The sequence below is a fragment of the Dipodomys merriami genome, unplaced genomic scaffold, assembly GCF_024711535.1.
Source record: "Dipodomys merriami isolate MVZ:Mamm:240054 unplaced genomic scaffold, mDipMer1.0.p SCAF_175, whole genome shotgun sequence".
In the NCBI taxonomy this organism is placed as follows: domain Eukaryota; kingdom Metazoa; phylum Chordata; class Mammalia; order Rodentia; family Heteromyidae; genus Dipodomys; species Dipodomys merriami.
This window is the reverse complement of record NW_027203104.1, coordinates 1,316,366-1,339,937: the sequence shown is the minus strand read 5'-3', so window position 1 is coordinate 1,339,937 and position 23,572 is coordinate 1,316,366. Positions and strand designations below refer to the sequence as shown.

The 23,572-nt window shown below is 38.8% G+C and overlaps 1 protein-coding gene across 1 annotated transcript; it reads right to left on the bottom strand.

The window, feature by feature from the left end:
• Window positions 1-18,789, bottom strand: LOC138829686 (zinc finger protein 25-like). Its single transcript, XM_070026160.1, has 7 exons — window positions 18,575-18,789; window positions 10,591-10,729; window positions 4,750-4,876; window positions 3,946-4,035; window positions 3,654-3,722; window positions 2,008-2,871; window positions 1-1,335 (listed from the first exon to the last, which is right to left on the bottom strand). The coding sequence occupies exons 1-7, from the start codon at window positions 18,787-18,789 to the stop codon at window positions 1,058-1,060; spliced, it is 1,782 nt and encodes a 593-aa protein (XP_069882261.1). The 3' UTR covers window positions 1-1,057.
• Between the last annotated feature and the right edge of the window lie 4,783 nt (window positions 18,790-23,572).

Here is a 23,572-nt window from a genome sequence, read left to right as displayed (position 1 = left end):
AAGCCAAAGGGAAGTAAAGGGCCATGAGTTCAAATGAAACTAACAGCAAAATAAAAGGAAAAAGGTACATATCATCCTAGAATTTCATGAAACAGGAAATTAGACATACTCATCTTCTTGTAGATCTCCCAAAAGAGAATGTTAGAAATGGAACTTGAGAAATTTTAGAAGATGGACATTCAGGGAAGAATGACTGAGAGTACTTAGAACTTTTTTGAAAAACTTTCTACATGTTTTACATTGCTATGATTTCTCATGTGTGTGTGTGTTCAATGATGAACCCTGAGCTGTGCCTTCTGGTTGAAGAATTCCACATTTCTACCTTGATAAAGTTTGTATCCTGTGTGGGTTCTCTATTGCAAACTGACTTCTCTTCCAAATGAAAGGCTTTCCCTACTTGTTACATTCTAGAGATTTCTCATTTGGGTGAATTTTCTTATATGCTAGGCTGTGGCCTCCAGTGGATGGTTCTTTACACATTTGTTGCAGTCATAAGGCTTCTCTCCTGTGTTGTGCTCTCTGATGAAAAATGAGGGCTGAATTCTGTGTGAAACTCTATCCACAGCTGTTACATTCCTAAAGTTTTACTCCTGTGTGTTTTCCGATGGACAGTAAGGTTTCCCCTGTGGCTGAATGACTTTCCACACAGGTCATATTCAAAAGGTTTCTCTCCTGTGTGTGTTCTCTGATGGTCAGAAAGGTATACCTTCCTGGTGAAAGACTTTCCACAGCTGTTACATTCATAAGGTTTCTCTCCTGTGTGCATTATCTCATGGATGTTAAGTGCTGCCTTCCACCTGAAAGACTTTCCACACTCCATACATTCATAAGGTTTCTCTCCTGTGTGTAATATCTGATGTGATTTAAGGATCGACTTCTGGATGAAAGACTTTCCACACCAGCTACATCCATAAGGTTTTTCTCCCGTGTGTTTGCTCTCGTGGAAAATAAGGCCGATTTTCTTGGTGAAAGACTTTCCACACCTCCTACATTCATAAGGTCTCTGTCCTGTATGTGTTGCCTGATGAGCAGTAAGTTGTGACTTCATGGCGAAAGACTATCTACACACATTACATTCATAAGGTTTCTCTCCTGTGTGTATTGTCTCATGGATAGTAAGGCTTGTTTTCCGGGCAAAAACCTTTCCACACCTGCTACATTCATAAGGTCTCTCTCCTGTATGTGTTGTCTGATGGATCCTAAGGTTTCCTTTCTGGGTGAAAGACTTTCTACACACATTACACTGATAAGGTTTCTCTCCTGTGTGTGTTGTCTGATGGATTTTAATTTGTGCCTTCTGGGTGAAAGACTTTCCACATATATTACATTTGTATGGTTTCACTCCTGTGTGTGTTGTGTGATGGACAATAAGGGTTGTCTTCTGGGTCAAAGACTTCCCACATTTGTTACATTCATAAGGTTTCTCTCCTGTGTGTGTTCTCTGATGGACAGTAAGGTATGCCTTCAAGTGAAAAGATTTTCCACACTTGTTACATTCATGAAGTGTCTTTCTTGTGTGAATTTTCTGATGAAAAGTAAGGTTTGCCTTCCGGATGAAAGACTTTCCACAGACATTACATTCATAAGGTTTCTCTCTTGTGTGTGTTGTCTGATGGACAGTAAGGTGTGCCTTCTGGCTGAAAGACTTTCCACACACATTACATTCATAAGGTTTCTCTCCTGTGTGTGTTAGCTGATGGACAGTAAGCTGTGCCTTCCGAGTGAAAGACTTGCCACACAGGTTACATTCATAAGGTTTCTCTCCTGTGTGTGTTGTCAGATGGACAGTAAGGTGTGACTTCTGGCTGAAAGACTTTCCACACAGGTTACATTCATAAGGTTTCTCTCCTGTGTGTGTTGTCAGATGGACAGTAAGGTGTGTCTTCTGGCTGAAAGACTTTCCACACACATTACATTCATAAGGTTTCTCTCCTGTGTGTGTTAGCTGATGGACAGTAAGCTGTGACTTCTGAGTGAAAGACTTTCCACACAGGTTACATTCATAAGGTTTCTCTCCTGTGTGTGTTGTCTGATGGACATTAAGGGTTGTCTTCTGGGTGAAAGACTTCCCACATTTGTTACATTCATAAGGTTTCTCTCCTGTGTGTATTCTCTGATGGACAGTAAGATATGCCTTCAAGTGAAAAGATTTTCCACATTTGTTACATTCATAAATTGTCTTTCTTGTGTGAATTTTCTGATGAAAAGTAAGGTTTGCCTTCCGGATGAAAGACTTTCCACACACGTTACATTCATAGGGTTTCTCTCTTGTGTGTGTTGTCTGATGGACTGTAAGGTGTGCCTTCTGGCTGAAAGACTTTCCACACACATTACATTCATAAGGTTTCTCTCCTGTGTGTGTTAGCTGATGGACAGTAAGCTGTGACTTCTGAGTGAAAGACTTTCCACACAGGTTACATTCATAAGGCTTTTCTCCTGTGTGTGTTGTCAGATGGACAGTAAGGGTTGTCTTCCGGCTGAAAGACTTCCCACACACATTACATTCATAAGGTTTCTCTCCTGTGTGTGTTCTCTGATGTACAGTAAGGTGTGTCTTCCGGGTGAAAGAATGTCCACATTGGTTAGATTCTTTAACTACAGGAGATACTCCAGGACTATAAGCAGCACATATCCCATTAGACTCGCCATGGAGAAGCATGTTCTGACACTTCCTGAACTCCTCTGTCCTTATCCCTAAGGATTTCCCATTATTCCTAATCAGCTCTGACTTAGGTTTTGACCTCAAATTAAAAGTTGTTATTAATTTCACATTGTTCTCCCCTGTGTTAGTATTCATGACTCCGACTTCAGACAGACAATCGTAGGGATTCTCCTGACAGGTCTTAGTCCTGTACTCCTTTTCTTGGACATCTACAATGAGATATAGAAAGACAGACAAAAACAGAAATGAGACCTCAAGATTCCTTAATGTAACAGTAAAGGCATTTCCGTGCATCCTAACTGTTACAAGATCAAAGCAGGAACTCTTTGATGCAGAATATAAGCTTTTCTCTGTAATGTATTAGTTAAGAAAGTAGCGCTGACATTTTACAATGGTAAATAATGTTTTTCTGTTTCTGTTTTTTTCTGTTTTTCTCAAGGAATTAATTACTCAAATGATTCATCTACACACTATTAGTTATAAGCTGAGTACTAAACATTTGCCTTTAAGGTTTGGTCATAAGGGAATAGCTATATTTTTCTTTTAATTTGTGGAAATAATTTATATATTTTGCTGCTTTGCTTCTCAACCATTAGGTGCGGAACAGAAATACTGTCTAGATTTAGGGACCATTAGGGTGTTTGATACATCCCTTGGCCTTTCCGCTAAGCATGGAAGGTTCCTGAGAGTAAGGATTTATACCTCCATCTCTTCAGTTCTAACTTCTCACTAAGAATTACTTTAGGGATTGGTGGCATTTTAAAAATTGGTTTCCCTCACCCTTAGTCAAATTCTCATCAAATTTCCTTTTCTAACACTTCTGCTCCTTCACAACCATTAAAGACCAAAGATACTACAGCTCACCACCCAGGTAGTCATCTCCTATGAACCAAAAGCTTTGCTTCTGAATCTCACTCACTTCCACCATCACCAAGAAGCAATTTCCCTCATCACAGGTAGCAGTCCTGGCATACTCCTTATTTCCTCATACCTTGTTTCAATGAAAATGAGACATCATTTTCTACATTTCTCATTTCCTTTTTCTGTTTAAGAATGATTTCTACAAATAAATAGAAAATTGCTCACTTTAACTATACTGGGACAGCCAAATCAATTTGTCTCCATGTAAATTCTTGATTGTCATGTCCTTGAGACAAAGGATCACCTAGTTCTCTGCCACATATAACTCAGGGGAACCAGGAACATTATTACTCAGTACAGCTCATTAAACTTACCAAGTGGACTCTGGCTACAAAACCACCATGCAAGATGCTTTATCTCACCTGTGAGATTCTTCTCTGAGGCTTCTCTTATCCATGGTTCTGACCCTTGCTCCAGCTTGGCAATCAATTTAGGTTTAGGAACACAGTGTCCTGTTATAAACAAGTAGAGAAGAACTATTGGTAGGATGGGTCATCATTACTGTAAGGTCTTAGACATCATGTTCACAAACTTGCTCCTAAACCTTGTTTCTCATTTCTTACCAACTTCCTGGTTGATATTCCCCAGCTTTCAACTTATTTTGCCAATTGGGTGGCTTGAACTCAGCTCTTTTGTTCAAAGCTAGCATTCTGCTAGTTTCAGTCCCAGCTACATTTGTAGATTGTGAGGGGATTTGGAGATAAAAGCCTCATGGTCACTTTTCTGTAGTTGCTGGCTTCAAACCAAAATCCTCACATTTCAGCCTCCTGAGAAGCTAAGATTACAGGTGTTAACCACTGCACCCAGGATCAGGGTTGATTACAAATAACCACTTTCAACTAGTGATTTTCAGATCATACTTCAAATAGTGATGTACTTTCTATTCTAGACTATATTTGCACCTACAGAAATCACCCCAAGTTTAGGAAGACAGACTTCTTTCTATTAGTGGAATGCAGTTTAGATCTTGGGTCCAAGTACTGATTGGGTTTCTTGATGAATGGGAATAAAATTGTCTCCAGTTACATAATGAAGTGGAAAAAATGGACAGGAATTTTATATTCCCACGGAGTGGAATCGTCTACCGAAATAACATAAATATTTATATATCTACTTAATAAAGAAAACAGTCTTTGACCTTGCATGTTCAAATGACTTTTGCTCACCTAAAGACAAGAGGTTGCTGTAGGTCTCCAGCATTACATCTCTATGCAGGGTCCTCTGAGCATGATCCAGGTCTTGCCACTCCTCCCAGCTGAAGTCCACAGCCACATCATCAAATGACACCAGCTTCTGTAATGGCACATTTGAATCAAATAATTAGCCCAAGTCAGGAAGGTCTGTGGGACTCATCCCCAATTAATCACCAGGAGAAAAGCAGAACTGGTGCTATGGCTCATGTCGTAGAGCACTAGCCTTGAGGGGAAGAATTCAGGGACAGTGCTCAGGTCCAGAAATCAAACCTCACAACCAACCAACACACACACACACACACACACACACACACACACACACACAGACACACACACAGACACACACACGGTATCTCATAAGCAATCACAACACATTTAGGACATCACATGGAATACATAGCATATTACTGATTCATGAAAAGTAAGTGTCCACATAAATGTTAAAGGCAGTAACAGTACTTAAGAACGTACCTAATGATGGATTGGCCCTTATAAGATCTGATTTACTTCCCATATATAAATATCCTATGTTAACTATTTTGTAGTTTAAGTGCTAAATACTGAAGTATGGTCATAGATACCCTGATATTTCTTTCCTATGTATAAAAGAACTGCTAGAAGGAAGTTTTGTGAACTTGGCCTACCTTCTACAATCCACAATATAGTTGCGAGGGGCATACCATGTTCCCTGACTACATTTTCATTTAAATATGCCTTCATGGAAGGATAGAGGATGGATAGAGGCTTAAGGAACATTCAAGATGACAAAAAACGAAAAATAGGACCACGACAAGCAAGACAGAGAAAAATTAGAAGAGGGATGTGATCTAAAGATACAGAAGACAAATTTACAAGTTGGAAGGAAATAAGAGTGCTAATTTGCCTGCAGAGGCGAAGAGGAGAGGTTTTGGACTCCCACACTGAACCCTATTGCAAATGATGAATGGCCCAGCCAACCATGCTTGGCAATACCAGAGGTGAATGCTGACTAAGAGAGAAAAGTGAAATATATATGTGAAGAATTGAAAGAAAATAACATTCAATTCACAATCCATTGGGCAGAGGAACTCTACTAAAAATGTAGATTGAAGATATGGTCAGGGAAAGAGAGTTGATTAATTACACATCTGCATTTTAAGAGTGTTACAAGAGAAGTGCTTCAAGAGAAGAGCAAAAGGAGTGCACATACATATACACGTAGGACAGAGAAACTAAAATGGTAAATGTGTAGGTAAGTTTAAAGGAATATATTGGTCATATATTTTATGTAATATTTCTGTAATAGTTTGTTGAAATAAAACTTATAGCACCATATGATTCACAATGCATGAAGATCCAATATATAAACTCATCACTTTATTAAAAGAAATGTTTGTAGAATACTCATATGCATCAATAAATATTGCAATTACCAGGCAAATAGGAAGGCCTCAGTTCAAAGAATTAATTGTACCAAAAAACAGGGTACTAGATTTAGGGCTGGGAATGTGGCTTGCTCAAGAGCGCTAGTCTAGAATGCACGGGTTCAATTATTCAGTGCCATGTGAACAGAAAAACTAGAAATGGGGAAAACGATTGAAGACACTTAAAAAAAATTCTACAAATAATTCCTTGAAATATACAAAGCTCAGTATCAATAGTCAGGAGAAGAATTCTAATCAAAATTCTACAGAAATAACTACTTTATATATGTTACTATGGACAGTTTTAAATAAAAACAACAAATATCCTTCCAAAGTCTAACAGAGGCTGGGAAGGATGTGAATTCAATTTGAACCTTGGTGCATGTCTGGCAGGAATGTAAAACAATCAAAGATGGTATGGACAGAGCTAAAAAGAACTAAATAGAGAATTACATAGGAATATGGTCCAGCACTTCTATTTCTAGATTTGTACCCAGCAGAAGAGAAAGCAGGGACGAGAAGTAGTATTAGAGAATCACTTCAGAGCAAATACTGACAAGAACCAAAAGACAGACACAGGTAAAAGAATAGATAAAGACATTGAAAAGGAAGACAAGTTTGCTACATTTTATAGCAGGGTTGATCTTTGAATACATTAAGCTAAGTAAAATACAGCAGTCATAAAAGCACAGCCATGGTATGATTTCCCTGACTGAGCTTTCAAGGATCAACAAAGTCATAGAGCCAAAAAGTAAGATGGTTCCAGAGACTGGGGTAGAGAGGAAAAGGAGCTGCCTATTAATGATTATACAGCTTCATACATGGAAAATGAAACATGCTGTACATGGATGGAAGAGATGGCTACACAACAATGCAGCCATATGAACTATCAGTGAACTCTGAATTGAAAATGGGTAACGTAGCCACACAGGATGGAACATACTTATACACTCTGACATTGGGAAATTCAAAAAGGATGACCAGCCAGGCTAGGTTCCATTAACAATTTCAAGAGCATGCTGGACTACATATCAAGACCTGTCTTCAAAACAAATAGGGGATGATTTGCATTGACAAGGCTCATAAAATTCACAAACTTTATAGACCATGACAATGACAATTTGCCTTGAAGGTGAAAATGTGTTTTTGACTTCAACTAAGCATCTCTGTTCCACAATACTGTGACATATGTGAAATTTATGTAATCACTTTCTCTCAATTTAAACAACAAAAAAAGAAAAGTCAGAGATGGGGTGGTTTAGGAGCAAGGGGTGACAATGTTGTCAGACATCTTCTATTCACATATTGTTTTGTAGAATGGCAACTTCTTTGTACAACTACTCAAACCTAATAATAAAATAAATTGTTTGAAAAAAGGAATATGGAAAAATCAAATTTTAGACTCTCTGAATTGGATCAGAGATATAGGTGTCATGTGTGTCTATTTTTCCAGTTAAAATAACAAAGTAAAATTTATGAACAAACGTTAAGCCACATTTTAGCTGGAAACATACAACTACAGATAGCATTAGTAACAAACACACATGGACCAAAAATGCAAAGTATTCCTTTTTTTTTTTTTTTATCGGTTGTGTGGCTTGAACTCTAGGCTTGGGCACTCTCCCTCAGGTCTTCAACTAAAGGCTAATGCTCCACCACTTGAGCCACAGTGCCTCTTCCAGTGTCCTGAGTGGTTTATTGGAGATAAGTGTCTCATGGACTTTCCTGTCCAGGCTGGCTTTGAACCAGGATCCTCAGCTCTCAGCCTCCTGAGTAGCTAGGATGACAGGTGTGGGCCACCGAAGCCTGAACAAAAATGCAAATTACTCTAATCGTACATCTTAATTTTAGTTTTTGTATATCTTTTCACTGACTATTTTTCAAGTGTATCTCATATTGCGGAATCAGTTCTCTAGGAAGCTTCCCAAGGATATTTCTTGCTGTTCTTTTTGATGGGCTTATAATGTACTATATGATTTTTTTTTGTTGTTTCTTTGTATGTTCTTCTGCCATGGCATAAACCTTGTTACTGTGTTTGATTCTGGTGTCTTGCATCTTGTATATACATTTTTCTAATTGAGGAGGGGAACAGAAAATATAAAATGCTGAAATAAGAATACAGGACGGCCCATTGTAACAATGAATTGTACAACGAACTATGTTGAAAAGGAACTACAACTTTGATAGGGTGGGAAGACTTGGGGAGGTGGGAAGTAAAGTGATGGTAGGGGAAAAACAAAGGAGGGGGAAACAAATGCTCTATAAGAAATGGACTCATTACTTTGCTCATGTAACTACAATCCCTCTGGACACTATTATATATATATATATATACATATATATATATACATATATATATGTATATATATATATATGCCTGTGTGCGTGTGTGTATGTTTGTGTGTGTGGAAAATAACATATCCAAGATAATTTTTAAAAATGTTCAGTCAGCCAGGTGCTGGTGACTCATGCCTCTCATCCTAACTACTCCGGAAGCTAGGATCCAAGGATAATACTTCCAAATTATTTCTATTAGAAAAGCCTGGAAGACTCATATCTCCAGTTGATTATGAAAGGATACAAGACAAATAAAAAAGGTGAATGTTGAGCTATGACTTAAAGAGTAGAGCACTGGTATTGAGCAAAAAAAAAAAAAAAAAAAAAAAAAAAAAAAAAGCTCCGGACAGCTCTCAAGCACTGTAGGCCAAGCACACACAAACATATCATTCAACATATTACAAAAACACTGTCTACTATGAGACAGATGAGGATGGTGGCTTGGTGTGAAGCCTTTGCTCTGCATGTGTGAGGCTCAAGTTTTGAAATTTACTGCTAGAAATACAAATATTGTAAGGCAAGAATGAAGTCTTATCCATATGTAAACAATAGTGATTCATACTTAACAATATCAACCTGAAATTTCAAAAATGCATTTTGATATCATAGTTAATGATGTTACTTCATTAAAAAGGAACTGATGGAAGTTCCCGGAAGATGGCGGAGGAGAAGTTGGAAGCTAAACAAGCTCTCGCGTAGAAAGCAGTTGTAGTGTTTCAGTGAACAGTCCTAAGCCAGAGAATCACACCAGGTGTGCCATCACAGTACAGAGAGTTAGGTCAGAGAGGGAAAATCCAGTGAAGAGAGAGATCTGAGCACTTGCAAGCAGCCGTGACTGGGGTGGTAGCTGAGGCCATAGCCGCCATACCTGCAACAAAGGCTCCATATGTGGTGTGTGAGTCAATTCTACTCAAAACCAGCAAGAACTGAAAAGGAGCAGACATCTTCATCCTGAAGTTCCCAGACCAGAGAAGACTCAGGAACCAAGACTCCAGTGTGAGTAGAAGCCTGAAAGCCTCACTCCATGTCAGGGAGCAGAGAAGGGAAGGCTACCCCTCCCCCCACTACCAGAGATCTCCATCTTTGAGACTGACAAAGGCCTGGCTGAGCAGCTAGCACCAACTCAGGCCTTGGAAGAAAACCAAAGAGTCATTTAGCTGGTCACAGAAACCTAACCTGACCTGGTAGGCTCAGCTCCACCCAAGGGGAAGTCACCCAGCCAGGGCCCCAGCCCCAGGAGTGGCTTTCTTCACTGGTAAACAGAGACAGAGGCTGCCCCTCCCTATAGCAGCCTTGACAATCAATTGAAATTCAGTAAACATAAACCCTGAGAATGGCTTCAGGCTGGGCTCTGTGAGTCTCTCAGAAGCTAGCCCCTCAGGGAAAAGCTACTGTTTGCTGAAAGGCCTCAACTCTATCCAGAACTTAGCCTCATCACAGCATCTCCACACTAGAGGAAACAGCCAACTCCATCTTTTGTGATACTCAAAGCAGTTCTCCTTCCCATTAAATTACCCTGGGAGAAGGATCACAAACTGCTGGATAATGCAGAATAGTTTTCTGCCTGCTCAAACAAATTGAGTTAAGAAACCAACCAAGCCACAGGAAAATCAAACAGTGCAAGCAGACCAGAGACTGTAACAACAGACTGCTTAAGGACACAAGGGATCTTCCCATAACCTTCTGCCCCCGAAAAAAAAACAAATAGTCTTTTTTTGTACCTTTCATAAAAGTTTTTTTTCTAAAATGTTTTTAAATTTTTTTTTATTGTGAAAATACTGTACAGAGGGGTTATAATTACATGGGCAAGATAATGAGTACATTTCTTATCAAGCATTGTAGCCTCCTCCTTTGTTTCCCTTTCCCATCCCTTCCCAGCCTCCCCCCACTCCCACACACAATCCTCTTCCCCCCCACCAAAATTGTAAAGTTCGTCTAAAACATATTTTAATTTTTAACTTAAATTTTTTTTGTATTAACTGTGTTTTCCTCTTCTTATAATTTTTATTTTAGGGGTATATGTGCGTTTGCTTTTTTTTCATTTTTAAATTTCTTTTTGTTTAGCTCTACAGACCTTTTGATCCTTCTTTTCTTTCATTCGCACTCTTTTCACCTTTTCTTCTCTTTCATTTTTCTTTGAGTGACAATTGCTGTTCTGCTCATCCTGATATTCCTTTAGTGGATTTTTAGACCTAATACTCCATTGTGTACAACTTAATCCAGAAATTTATTACTGAATTCAAAATCTCTTAGACTTGAATTCCTTAATAGCAGTACTCTTTATACCTATATAATATTTTAAGCATTTTTAGTTTTAATTTTTTCATGCCTCTTTAGCCCTCCACTTCTCTCATTCTATCCACCTTCTTCTTGGAAATTATGTCTTTCAATTTGCATAATTCAGTGTTGCACTGTTTAATTTTTAATTTTTATTTTTCTGTTTTTTTCTTGTCTGTTTCTTTCTCTTTCTCCTTTTTTAAGCTCTCTCTACTTTCATTCTATCCAATCTATTTCCCACTTTGAGATTAGGACTTAGTTAGTTCTCCCTCTGCTTTTCCACATCCCTCTATTCCTATTTTTACCCACATCTCTCAATAAACCTAATAAGTTCTGGTTTGTCAAATTGTTCTTTGCAGTTCTTAGCCCATGAATACACAGTTGTTTGATGTTGAATAGTATATCTGTTGAACTAGATTGTATCTGCAGACTTTTGACTGTGCAACTACAGACTTTGGATGATGCTTGCATTAAGACAATGTTCTAGGATAAAACTGGTGTTACTTTCATCCCTAATGGGCAGAGCAAGCCGGAAAAACACAAGAAAAAATGGCAAGTCCAGGCATCTCAACTCCCACTAAGGATAATCAGCTGACAGAACAGATAATGGATAATCCAGAGGGGAGTTCCCAAATAGCTCTACAAACACTGCTTGTAAACATTGTAAATGAAAAGATTGAAAACCTGCAATGGACTCTGTGAGCATGATACAGAGAGAGAGGAGGCAAACCAAAGGTTAATACAGGAATATCATGAGCTTGAGGAAGCTACTCAAAAATTGATACAGGAATTGCGTGAGCTCCTTGAGAAAACTCAAGGAGCAATAAAGGACTCTATGAGCAGGCTGAGATCAGTCAAGAAGAAAGTGAGGAATGGCATGAGCAGGCTGAGAACACTCAAGGAGAACTACAGGAATTGCATGAACATGAGGAAACTAAGCAAAGAATAATACAGGAATTGAAAGACAAGGATGAGTATACACAAAGATCACTAAAGGCATTCATAGAATCCATTAACAGAGACCTGAAAGAAGTCAGGAACACCACAAAGGGAATGTTGAATGGAACCCAACAGAAGGAACAGGAGCCCATGGAAACCATAGCCAATCACCTAAGTGATTTGCAAATAAACACTGAATACCAAATTAAGTGGTTCATACAAGATCTAAAACAAAGTTCCAACAAAGAATTTAAAGCCATCAAAGCTGACCAATTAGAAGGAAAAGAAGTAAAAAAACAAAGTAGAAAAATCTTGACAGTACGTTAGACCATTCAGAAGATCAAATCTTAGGGACTGAAGACAACCTAGATATTACAGAGAAAGAATATACAACCATCCAAGACAAATACAAGAAATAAGATAGATCTATTCAACACTTGGAAGACACCATCAGAAGGCCCAATCTGAGCATATTAGGTGTAAAGGAGCACCTAGAGACAATAGTTAATGGTCTAGAAAATTTGTTTAACAGGATCCTAGCATAGAACTTCCCAAACATAGGCCTATTCAGATACAAAAATCAAACGGCCCCCATAAACAGGCAGGAGTTGTAATCCTAATACCAGGTAAAATAGACTTCAAAGTAAAATTTGTGAAAAAAGATAAAGAAGGTCGCTACATACTAATTAAGGGATCTCTCCTTCAGGAGGATATTACAATTCTAAATATCTATTCACCAACCAACGGAGCACTCAAATATATCCAAGAAACACTCCTTTCCCTCAAATCCCACATAGATTCAAAGACAGTAATAGTTTGGCACTTTAACACACCACTTTCCCCACTGGATAGATCAACTCGGCAAAAACTCAACAGAGAAACCGCAGATTCTAACAATTGCATAGATCAATTAGATTTAACAGACATTTAACAGACCAAATATTTCGTGCAGAAGCATCAGAATACACATTTTTCTCAGCAGCACATGGATCATTTTCCAAAATAGACCACATTTTAGGCCACAAAGCAAACTTGTCCAAATTCAGAAACATTGAAGTAATACCTTGCATTCTCTTAGACCAGAAGGGAATAAAATCAGTACTCAACACCAAAAGCCAACAAAGAAAGTCCTGTAACACATGGAGGCTGAACAACACACTGCTGACATTCAAATGTTCATGATATTCAACCAAAATGAACACACAAATTACCAGCTCCTCTGGGACACAGCAAAGGCAGTACTCAGGGGCAAGTTTAGAGATCTGAGTTCCTACATCAACAAATTGCAGAAATCTGAAATCAAGAATTTAATGAGACATCTGAGCCTCCTTGAAAAAGAGCAGCAAGATGAACCCCAATCCAGTAGACAGAAAGAAATAATTAAAATTAAATCAGAATTACATGAATTACAATCCAAACAAACTATAGAAAGAATCAACAAAACAAAGAGTTGGTTCTTCGAAAAAATTAACAAAATTGACAGACCCTTAGCAAATCTTCTCAGAAAAAGAAGAGAACACACCCAAATAAGTAAACTCAGAGATGAGAATGGAAACATCACCACAGAAACAACCAAGATTCAGAACATTACAAAGGAATACTTCTGAAACATTTAAGATAAGTTTGAGAACTTGGCAGAAATGGACCTTTTCCTAGCAAATACTGACTTGCAGAAACTAAACCAAGATGAGTTAAACCATCTAAACAGGCCCATAACAAGCATTAAAGTAGAAACATCTAAGAAGAGCCCAGGACCAGATGGATTTACAGCAGAATTCTACAAGGCTTTCTAAGCAGAGCTCACACCAATACTCCTCCAACTCTTCAATGAACTTGAAAGAGAAAGTTCACTCCCGAACTCATCCTATGAAGCCATCATAACCCTCATCTCAAAACCAGGCAGGGACTCATCAAAGAAAGAGAACTATAGACCCATTTCTTTGATGAACATTGATTCAAAACTTCTGAACAAAATTTTGGCCAATCGACTTCAACAATTCATCCAAAAATTCATACAACACGATCAAACAGGATTCCTTTCAGGGTTGCAAAGCTGGTTCAATATATGCAAATCAACTAATATAATTCATCCCATCAACAGGAGCAAGAATAAGAACCACATGGTCATCTCAATAGATGCAGAAAAAGCATTTGACAAGATCCAACACCCATTTATGAACCTTTATGAAGGATCTGTAAAAATTAGGAATCCATGGAACATTCCTCAATACAATAAAGGGTGTATATGACAAACCTACAGCCAGCATTATACTTAATGGTGAAAAACTAAAGCCATTTCCTCAACGCAGGAACGAGACAAGGATGTCCACTAACTGCACTTCTCTTCAATCTTGTATTAGAATGCCTAGCTACAGCAATGAGACAAGATCCAAACATAAAGGGGATCCAAATAGGGAAAGAAGAAGTAAAACTCTCCCTCTTTGCAGATGACATGATCTTATATTTAACGAATCACACAGACTGCACTCCCAAATTACTCAAGTTGATTCAAAAGTTAGGTGAAGTAGCAGGGTATAAAATTAACCCTCAAAAACCAATGGTTGTTTTGTATGTCAACAATGAGAAAAGTCTGGCTGAATTTAGGAAAGCAAATCTATTCGTAATAGCCTTCCAAAAATAAAATACCTAGGAATTAACTTAACCAAAGAGGTGAAGGATCTTTAATGCTCCTGGATTGGAAAGATCAACATGGTGAAAATGGCAATACTTCCCAAGGCGATCTACAAATTCAATGCGATACCAATCAATATTCCAACCTCATTCTTCAAGGAAATAGAAGAGGCAATCCGAAAATTCATATGCAACAATAAAAGACCCCGAATAGCAAAAACGATACTCAACGGAAAGAACACAGCTGGAGGAATAACAATACCAAATTTCAAACTCTTCCACAAAGCTATAGTAGTCACAACAGCTTGTTACTGGCACAAGAACAGACTTCAGGACCAATGGAATAGATTGGAAATCCAGAAAAGAAATCCAAATCAAAACAACATTGAGATACCACCTCACCCCAGTTAGAATGGCTAAACTCAAGAACTCTAATAATAACAGATGCTGGAGGGGATGGGGACAGAAGGGAACATTACTGCATTGGTGGTGGGATTGTAAAATTGTTCAACCACTTTGGAAAGCAGTATGGAGGTTCCTCAAAGAACTCCAAATAGAGCTCCCCTTGACCCAGCAATCCCACTTTAGGGCATTTACCCAAATGTTCACAAACAAGACCACACTAAAACTACCCTCATGACTATGTTTCTTGCAGCCTTATTTACCATAGCTAAGATATGGAACCAACCCCGATACCCCTCAGTATATTATGGATTAAGAAAATGTGGTAAACATGGGTGGGGAGAGGATGGAAAGGAATGAGAAGGGGAAACAAAGGAGGAGCCTATAATCCTTGATAAGAAATGTACTCATTATTTTGCCCATGTAATTGTAAGCCCTCTGTACAGTATTTTCACACACAAAAAAAAGAATAACACAGGAAACATAACTCACAAACTCTGTTTGGCTCTAAATGTAATATTTATAGAGATTTTTAACTTTATTTTTTGGGATGTACTCATGGTAACCTGGCTTGTGTGAACCCAAATAAAGATGTTTAGTTGAAGGAATTCGGGACACAACAGGCAGTGAGCTTTAGGACCCCTGCTTCCTCGCTATCTCTCTGTCTGTGTTTTAGTTTTTCTAATTTTCTTTAGCTCTGGACTCTTCATAGAAGTACCTCGGCTTACATTTAGCAACAAGTTTCCTTTATAATGAGTAAAAACATGTTAATTTTAAGAGTCATGTCAATAAAGGAAAAGTGATCAGTATGAAAAACTAGTTCTAGTTGGGCACTGGTGACTCATGCCTGGAATCCTAGCTACTGAGGAGGCTGAGATCTGAGGATCATGCTTCAAAGCCAGCTCGGAAAGAGAAGTCCCTTAGATGCATAGTTCTAATAAACAACCACAAAACTGGACGAGGGACTGTGACTCAAGTGGTAGAGTACTCGTCTTGAGCTGAAAACCTGAGAGACAGTAGCCAGGTCCAAGAATTCAAGCCCTACAATGGACAAAAAAAATAAAGAAAACAGAAATACTAGCTCCCAGATACAGCATTTGAAGCAAGGAAAAAAGCAAGAGACAGTGGAGGGAGGAGGGTCTGAGAGAAACAATGAGAAAAAAAGAGAAAAACAGATGAAATGAAAGAGAAGAGAGAAAGAAAGCTAGAGAGCAAGAAACAGAGAATGAATAGACAAAATACAGAAAAAATCTAGTCAGAAGTTCTTTGAGAAACATGGAGGGATTTCTAGAAAGGATATACACTATATAATGAAATATAGCCTAAGTTTCAAGTAGAAAAAGCCTATGAAGCAGTCGAAGAACTAATAATTTAAGTACACATATCTTACTCAGTACACTTCAATAGTTGAAGGTATATGTGACTACAGTTTTCAGCAAGTATAGTAAAAATTTCATTAGGACAGTTTAATGTGATTCATAGGGATGTGATCTCTGACCAGTTGCTTCCATGAGCAGTCATCTCCTCGGTTTCAGTGAATCCCTTAACAAGTTTGACTACTTCTAACAACATCAGAACAACTAGAAACAAACTGAAGTAATCTACTCATTTGAGCCGGAATGTCAGATTAATAATGTGCAAAACCTACAAGCCATCTTTATCTGATTTAGGAGCATGTTCCTCAAGTTGAATCTGTTTTTCTGTTTTTCAATCTTGTCCACTATTAGGTTCAAAAAATGGAATGTAAAACAGAGAAATCAAAAGCAACTTACCACAGATCCTTTCATTCTTTCTTGCTGTTGACAATGGACAGAAGATTCTGGAAGCATGGCTGGGAGAAAAGGCAAATGAGGTAGTCAGGAAAGAATCTGTGTGATTTTGCCCCAGGTTTTCCTGCTTATAACATTACCCATGGGCTGGAAAAGCATAAAGCCTTCTTATGGGAGAACAAGTATGGTTTATGTCTGAAGTAGTGCATTAATCAAACATTCCAGTAAAGATGAAGCCATAGTCGATTAATTGGTAGATAGATAGAATAAAAGCAATTCATTTCTAGGTGAAGATACATTCCGTATTCCTAAAAACTAATATCCCACAAAAATAATTGAAAAATAAAAACATACCACATTTCATTAAAACTAGTTTTTACTGAAATATACTTAGGGATGCAAGAACTATTTTTTCCTTTAACGCAAAGGGATCCTAGCACTCCACTGGGCATTTGTACTCCACCTCATTCATTTCCAGATTGTCACACCAGGGAAATCATGTATAGTATAGCTCAGTATTTTTCACAAAGGGTATACAGGAAGAACATATGCAATGCATGTTTCTAGTGCTATAATGTTGGAAATGGCACATTTCCTTATATCCAAATACTCAGAGCACCCTTATGCAAGGACTTTCAATTTCCCATTTAAGCTACTTTGGCCAAATGGACATCACTGAAGATCTTATGTCAGTAATGCTCACTTTCCTGAACAGTCATATGAAGAACCTTGGCCATAATGCTGAAGGTACAGGGCCTAATAAGATGAACATAAAATACTGGGTCATAGGAGAGACACAATTCCAATCAACCATCCTCAGGGAAGGATTTAGAAGATTAAAGTCTTATCTGTGATTTAAACAATATTAACACAAAATAGCAAGTTAAGGGCTCCCCAAAATGTAGATCCATAAAAATTAAATAGCTATTTGATTTGGCTGGTACTTGTGGTTGGTTTCTTACACAGGAAATGCTGTTATCCACAGATCATTTGTTTCTTTGCACAATTATGTAGAATTGCGTTTAAATTATATTATTAGATTATATATTAACTTAATTTTCTATATTATTAAATGATCTATCAAATGTTTGGGAATGCATGTTTAGGCAGTCTCTCTTATTTTAAGTAATGTAAAATAGCCTCAGGTGTATATGGAGAAATTGCTGTTTCTTAAAAACGAATATAATGGAGAGTATCCCTAACATCTTAAAGCTGCAGAAGCCATAGGACGTAAAGAGGATGAAAATAGGATCAATATGTATGTATATGATATTTTAAAGTACTGTTTATGATTCACTGACTTCAAATGCCAAAAAGAATTTTCTATGTAAAATAATACTTCTTTGAGCAGATTGTGACAAAATGGGTAACACTAGCTAAAACTTCAGGACAGGTTACATGTATGCATCATATATCCTTGAGCAATATACATTACCTCCAACTTTTTTCTATATTTTTTTCATCGAAGTCCAAAGTTTCTAGATCAACACTTCCTGAACGGCCAGGAAAAACTTAACATGTTACAAGTAGGGTCAGGAAATCCACTGATGAGACATCTGGATTAAGTCTGAGGGATCCCATACTAGAAATTAGAGTGGGAAGAGGTTGAATCAATCAGTGGGAATAGGCTTAGGGATCTAGTACATAGAGAGACACTTTCAGATGTGACATTTATCCCTCCAGCCCAAACCACAGTCTCATGCCCCCTCTGATTACTAGGCTTCGGCTTAATCCTCAGGCCAGATGCGGTCCCCTCCTGAAAGAGGGTCTAAACCTTCCAACAGAACCAAGTGATTTGAGAAGAGTTGGCGGAAAGAGTATCACGTCAATCTTGTGCTCTGGGAAGGAGATTCCACAAACTGGATCCAAACACGTGTGAACTCCAGCCCAGAGTGCTAAGAAGGCTGCCAAGCAGGGGCAGAGCAGAGACACCTCTAGCAGAAACAACACAGAAGCCCAAAAGGCAACTGCCATGGAAGGAGACTCAACCCTGGCACACACTTCACAAGTTCACGACAACCGTTTCCATGCTCAGCTTACAGCTGGGCAAAGTGAATCAGGTGGCGTGGGTGCCGGCAGCATCTCTCAGTCGTGGCGTTCACACGCACAGCTCCCGGCTCTCCTAGTCTGGGGAGCCACCCAGCTTGCTCTTGGGGTTCTGGGAGCCAGTGTCTGGCTTCTGGAGGCTCGCGGGCCAATGGCAGCACAAACACCCGAACCCCAAACAAATCATCAAGCCCAGACAGGAGGCACATGTGGGGCTGACTCCGGTCCTGCACCCAGCTTGCCGTTCATACCTGAAATCGGTTCCGCAGCCTGAGATTCCTTCAAGTTACAGCTCCCAAGGTCCCCTGAAGAGGGGCTGGGCGCCTGCCTCGGGGCTTGAATCTTGTGAAATATACACCGAACTTCTCAGCACTTCTAGCAGAGGGGGAAAGGAAAGAACCCTGAATTAAGGATAGAAAAAAAATCAACAGTGGGCGGGGAGACGCATGCGCAGAAAGAACTTCCCGCCCCCTTCCCCAAACCATCACTTTCCATGGTCTGTGCCTCAACTAAGACTACAATTCCCACAATGCACGGCGCACGGCGCCACCTGGACCAGGTTGGGCTTGGCCCTGGGATTCTGACCAGTGCCACACCTCAGGTCCCAGAATTGCATGGAGGTCTGCAGATCTTGCTCTCTTGGCAGTGGGAGCAAAGGCGAGTTTCTTCCTGAAAATTATTGTGTGGCTCCTGAAATATTCAACGACTAACCCGAAGATGGAAATGTGTTAGGAGCATTGCATAAGTTGGCTTTTTAATTCTTAGTTCTAATCATGCAATTGAGGTGATGAGACTGCGTTGTTATTTTCAGTTTTGTTCAGCTCTTATGTTCTCCTGAATATAAGTTACATCTCCGTTTTGCCTTCAGTTTTTGAATATCTCTCACTTTAAAACGGTATTCGCAGCCCCTAACATTTTCCACTGCTGTAATGTAGACGTTGAAATAAAATAGGTAGATAGGCAGCATAATGCTTTTCTCCATTTAGATTTCTCAAAATCGATTTCCCTGAAACTCCCAAATTCCACTTATGAAAGCTTAAGGAGTTTTTGGTTGTTTGTTTCTGAATTTTGTCTTTCCCCTTAGACATTTTTATTTTCTTTTCCTTTTTTTGCTGTTGGTCCTGTGGCTTGAACTCAGACCTTGGGCACCATCTGTGAGTTTTTTCTGTGCTCCATTTGCCAGTTCTGTAATAATTTCTTCAGCTAATTTGTGACACGTTCCCTCACAGGGCTTTCTGAAACCATGGATCATCACCTCCCTTGCTCTTCAAAGAGATGGTGGTTTGGGGGATCAGGAAGAGTGTGGGTTTGGGTACAGGAGTGAAGTTTAGGGTAGGTCTGTGTTGATGTGAAGTTTTATCATTTCCCCCATCCAGTCTGTTTTTGTGTTTCAATCTTTGTTTTGAATTCCTATCTCTTCTGTGATCCTAAATGTTCCTTCCTCTCGGTACCTCAAGGCTGCATACCTAGGAAACCTCAGACTGGTCTTCCCAGACCTTATCCATTAGACTGTGGAATACATCTGTTGTCTCCTTCCCTCATATCTGAGATCCTATTCGTGTCTCTTAAAGGTTTACTGTGATATTTGCTGTACCTGTTCATTGGTTCCGGCAAGGTTTAGGGAGGGAAACTTTCGTGCCTACTATTCAGTCCTCCAGTGTGTGGGTTCTCCAGGACTCTTCAGTGGACCTCAGTTATTCCTCATGAAAGTGCAGATCATAGAACATAGATGGGTATATAGACTTCAACGAAGCGCACATATAAAAATATAAAGAAAAACCCAATAAATATATTCTGTAAAAGTCAATAAGTTCAGAGGCAAGGAGATAAGGATCAAGTAAAAACTGGAGTGATTCCAAGACTAGCTTTGTCATGTACTTTTCATTGTTCAAGATTATATTTCTCATCAATTTCTCTTTTATTCTCTTTCTTTTTTTCCTTTATTTTCCTTTACCATTCCTAGGACTTCAACTCAGGGCCTAGGCACTGTCTGTGAGCTGCTTTAGTTCAAGACTAGCACCTTACTATTTTAAGTCATAGCAGTGCTTTCTGCTTTTTCTGTGGATGTGGTACTGAGGAATTGAACCCAGGGCTTCATGCATGCTAAGCAAGCACCCTAACTCTAGCCACAGTCCCAACCCATATATATATTTTTCATTTCTTTAAAGCAGTATAAATAGTCTTGACTTCCTACATTAAATTAAAATTGTTCATTGCTCACATATATGTCCAATTATTTTTATACAAAAATTATATCCTGTTAGTGCATTGTACTCCACTAGTGACTCTAATAACTTTCAGTGTATCCTTGTGATTTTCTAATTAAAAATAATGTCAGCTTTGGGAGTCAGTGGCTGCTACCTGTCATCCTAGCTACTCAGCAGTCTGACTTCAGAGCCTTGGTCTTGGAAGCCAGCCTGGGCATGGAAGTATATGGGAGCCTTATTGCCAGTTAACCATCAGAAAGCCAGAAGTAGAGCTGCAGCTCTAGTGGTAGAGCTCTAGCATTGAGTGAAATGGCACAGGGACAGCACACAGTCCCTGAGTTAAAGCCCCAGGATGGCACAAATAGAAAGTTAAGGTTACCTGCACATTAAGATAATAACACCCCTTCCTATTTACATAGATACATGTGTTTGTATTGTCAAATTGACCTTGCTACCAACTGCAGTACAGTGCAAGTTAAACGTGGTGAGAGTAGATGTATTTATTTATTTATTTATTTATTTTTGTCGGTCGTGGGGCTTGAACTCTGGGCCTGGGCGTTGTCCCTTAGCTCTTCAGCTCAAGGCAAGCGCTCTACCACTTGAGCTACAGCGCCACTTCCGGTTTTCTGGTGTTTTTATTGGAGATAGGAGTCTCACAGTCTCTCCTGCCCGGGCTGGCTTTGAACCGTGATCCTCAGATCTCAGCCTCCTGAGTAGCTAGGATTACAGGCGTGAGCCACCAGTGCCCGGCGTATTTATCTTTTTGCTGGTCTTATGCTATAAGTACATATGATTTCACTGTTAAGTTGGATACTGGCTATCAGCTGCTCATGTAAAACCAAGTATTTTTATTAACATATTTTAGTTTCACAGGGGAGATTCATCTTGACATTTTAATAGAAGAATACAACTTTACTTGATTGAACTCACTCAATTATTCTTCCTCATTCCCCCTCTTTCTTAAAATAATTTCAATAGCTTTTATTGATCTACTTATCTATATGCTTATATAGTACTTTGACAGGAAGAAAAGAAACAGTTGATATTGATCATTGGAATATATGAAAACACTGAATCATATTAAAACTACCACATGATGTAGGGAATGTGACATTGGGGTGATGGTGAATAGAATATATTACAAACATATATGGAAATATCACAATGCAATCTGAAGTATCGTAGAATGTATACATTTCCTTGTGTTCTAGTCTCGGCAGTATTTCTGAGCTGTGTATCTCCCTCAAGTCTTGCTGCCTACCATTTTGATCTCATGTCCACCTCCAGCATTTAGATTTCTGTTTAGACTGGCTATAATCCCTAATCCTCAGAACTCAGCCTCTTTGAGAGCTAGAATTATGGCATGAGCCACCAGAACATGGGTATGTATACAATTTATATATATATATATATATATATAAATATATATGTATATATTTATATATATACATATATATATACATATATATATATATATATATATATATATACATTTTACACTTAATCAACCTCACCATTTTCCCTACTTCTACCACTGAGCTCATCTTCCAAGGGAGACTTTATTGCCTGTATGTGATTATTATTGTCTTTTGTTTCCTTTGAAATCTTTCTTTTAAATTTGATGTCTGGATCCACTCACAACAGCTACCTTTTCCCGTGGTGTCATGCTTACTGACAATTTCCATATCTCATACTTTTTAATAAAAATGAAATAACATAGTATAGCAACTCTGGATAGGACTTGTATATTTCTCTGCTTACATCAAGACCCTTGGAGAATTCTGCTTTTGTACAGAGCTGTTCCAAGGGCCAAACCTGAACATGTACACAGGCTCTTCAGGGTTTACGAGGCAAGCTGCTGCTTCTATTGCCCTCAGCACTCTTAGAAGTTCCACTAACACTAGCTGATTATTGCCTTGTTTGTGAGAGGAAATGGGGGCCTAGGAAGGTGAGAGATACCTGTTCCCAGTCTTGGCAGGCAGACATCCCTACAATTACAGCTATGGGGAGGACTGCCCTGTGGAATTTCTGAATTGGGAGGATGTAAGTGGTTATTTATGGTGCATAAATGATCTTTTTTGTTTTCACCTATGTTCTTTAAATGCTCTCAAACAACTCTGGAGTAGTTACAAATCTTTTGTGTTTTCTTCTTTTATTGTATGTCCTTAGGTTACTCCCTGTCAATCAATGGTATTTCGGGAATTGTATAAATATTGTGGTATGGCACATGTATTTCATAAACACCACAACCGCCACTACTACCCTACTGATTCTTTCTAACACAACTGGGAAATGCAGGTCTGAGTCATTTCAGGGGGAACAAGTCCCTTATCTTGGACCTTCATAAGCCAGAGCAGGTATAATGATTGCTTACTTATTGCTACTCTGAGAGAAGCTCCCTGGTCTATTTCTTTTTTTTTTTTTTTAATTGTGAAAATACTGTACAGACGGGTTACAATTACATAGGCAAGATAATGAATACATTTCTTATCAAGCAATGTAGCCTTCTCCTTCGTTTACCCTTCCCATCCCTTCCCATTCTCCTCCCACCTCCCCATCCAATCCTGCCCAACTCTCACCCTCACTCCCCCCACACACCAAAGTTGTAAAGTTCGTTTTCGACACAACGACTTGTACATCTGTACACACCTCTATCCCAATTGAAACGATTGGTTTTTCCCCTTCCCCTCCACAAATTATACCAACATCAAATACAGTGAAAGCAGGGGTTATAATGTAGGGGAGGGACATACAGAGCAACAAAGAAATAATCTTATAAATGTGT

Bases quoted from the DNA above. Each gene is read 5' to 3' on its own strand.
- LOC138829686 (XM_070026160.1), bottom strand. From the start codon at position 18,789: ATGTGCCTCCTGTCTGGGCTTGATGATTTGTTTGGGGTTCGGGTGTTT. The intron at 4,877-10,590 runs GTCTGTAGAGCT...GTGCCATTACAG, and splicing joins AAGAAAAGAAGGATCAAAAG to AAGCTGGTGTCATTTGATGA. The intron at 3,723-3,945 runs GTGAGATAAAGC...ATTTATTTGTAG, and splicing joins CTCAGAGAAGAATCTCACAG to AAATCATTCTTAAACAGAAA.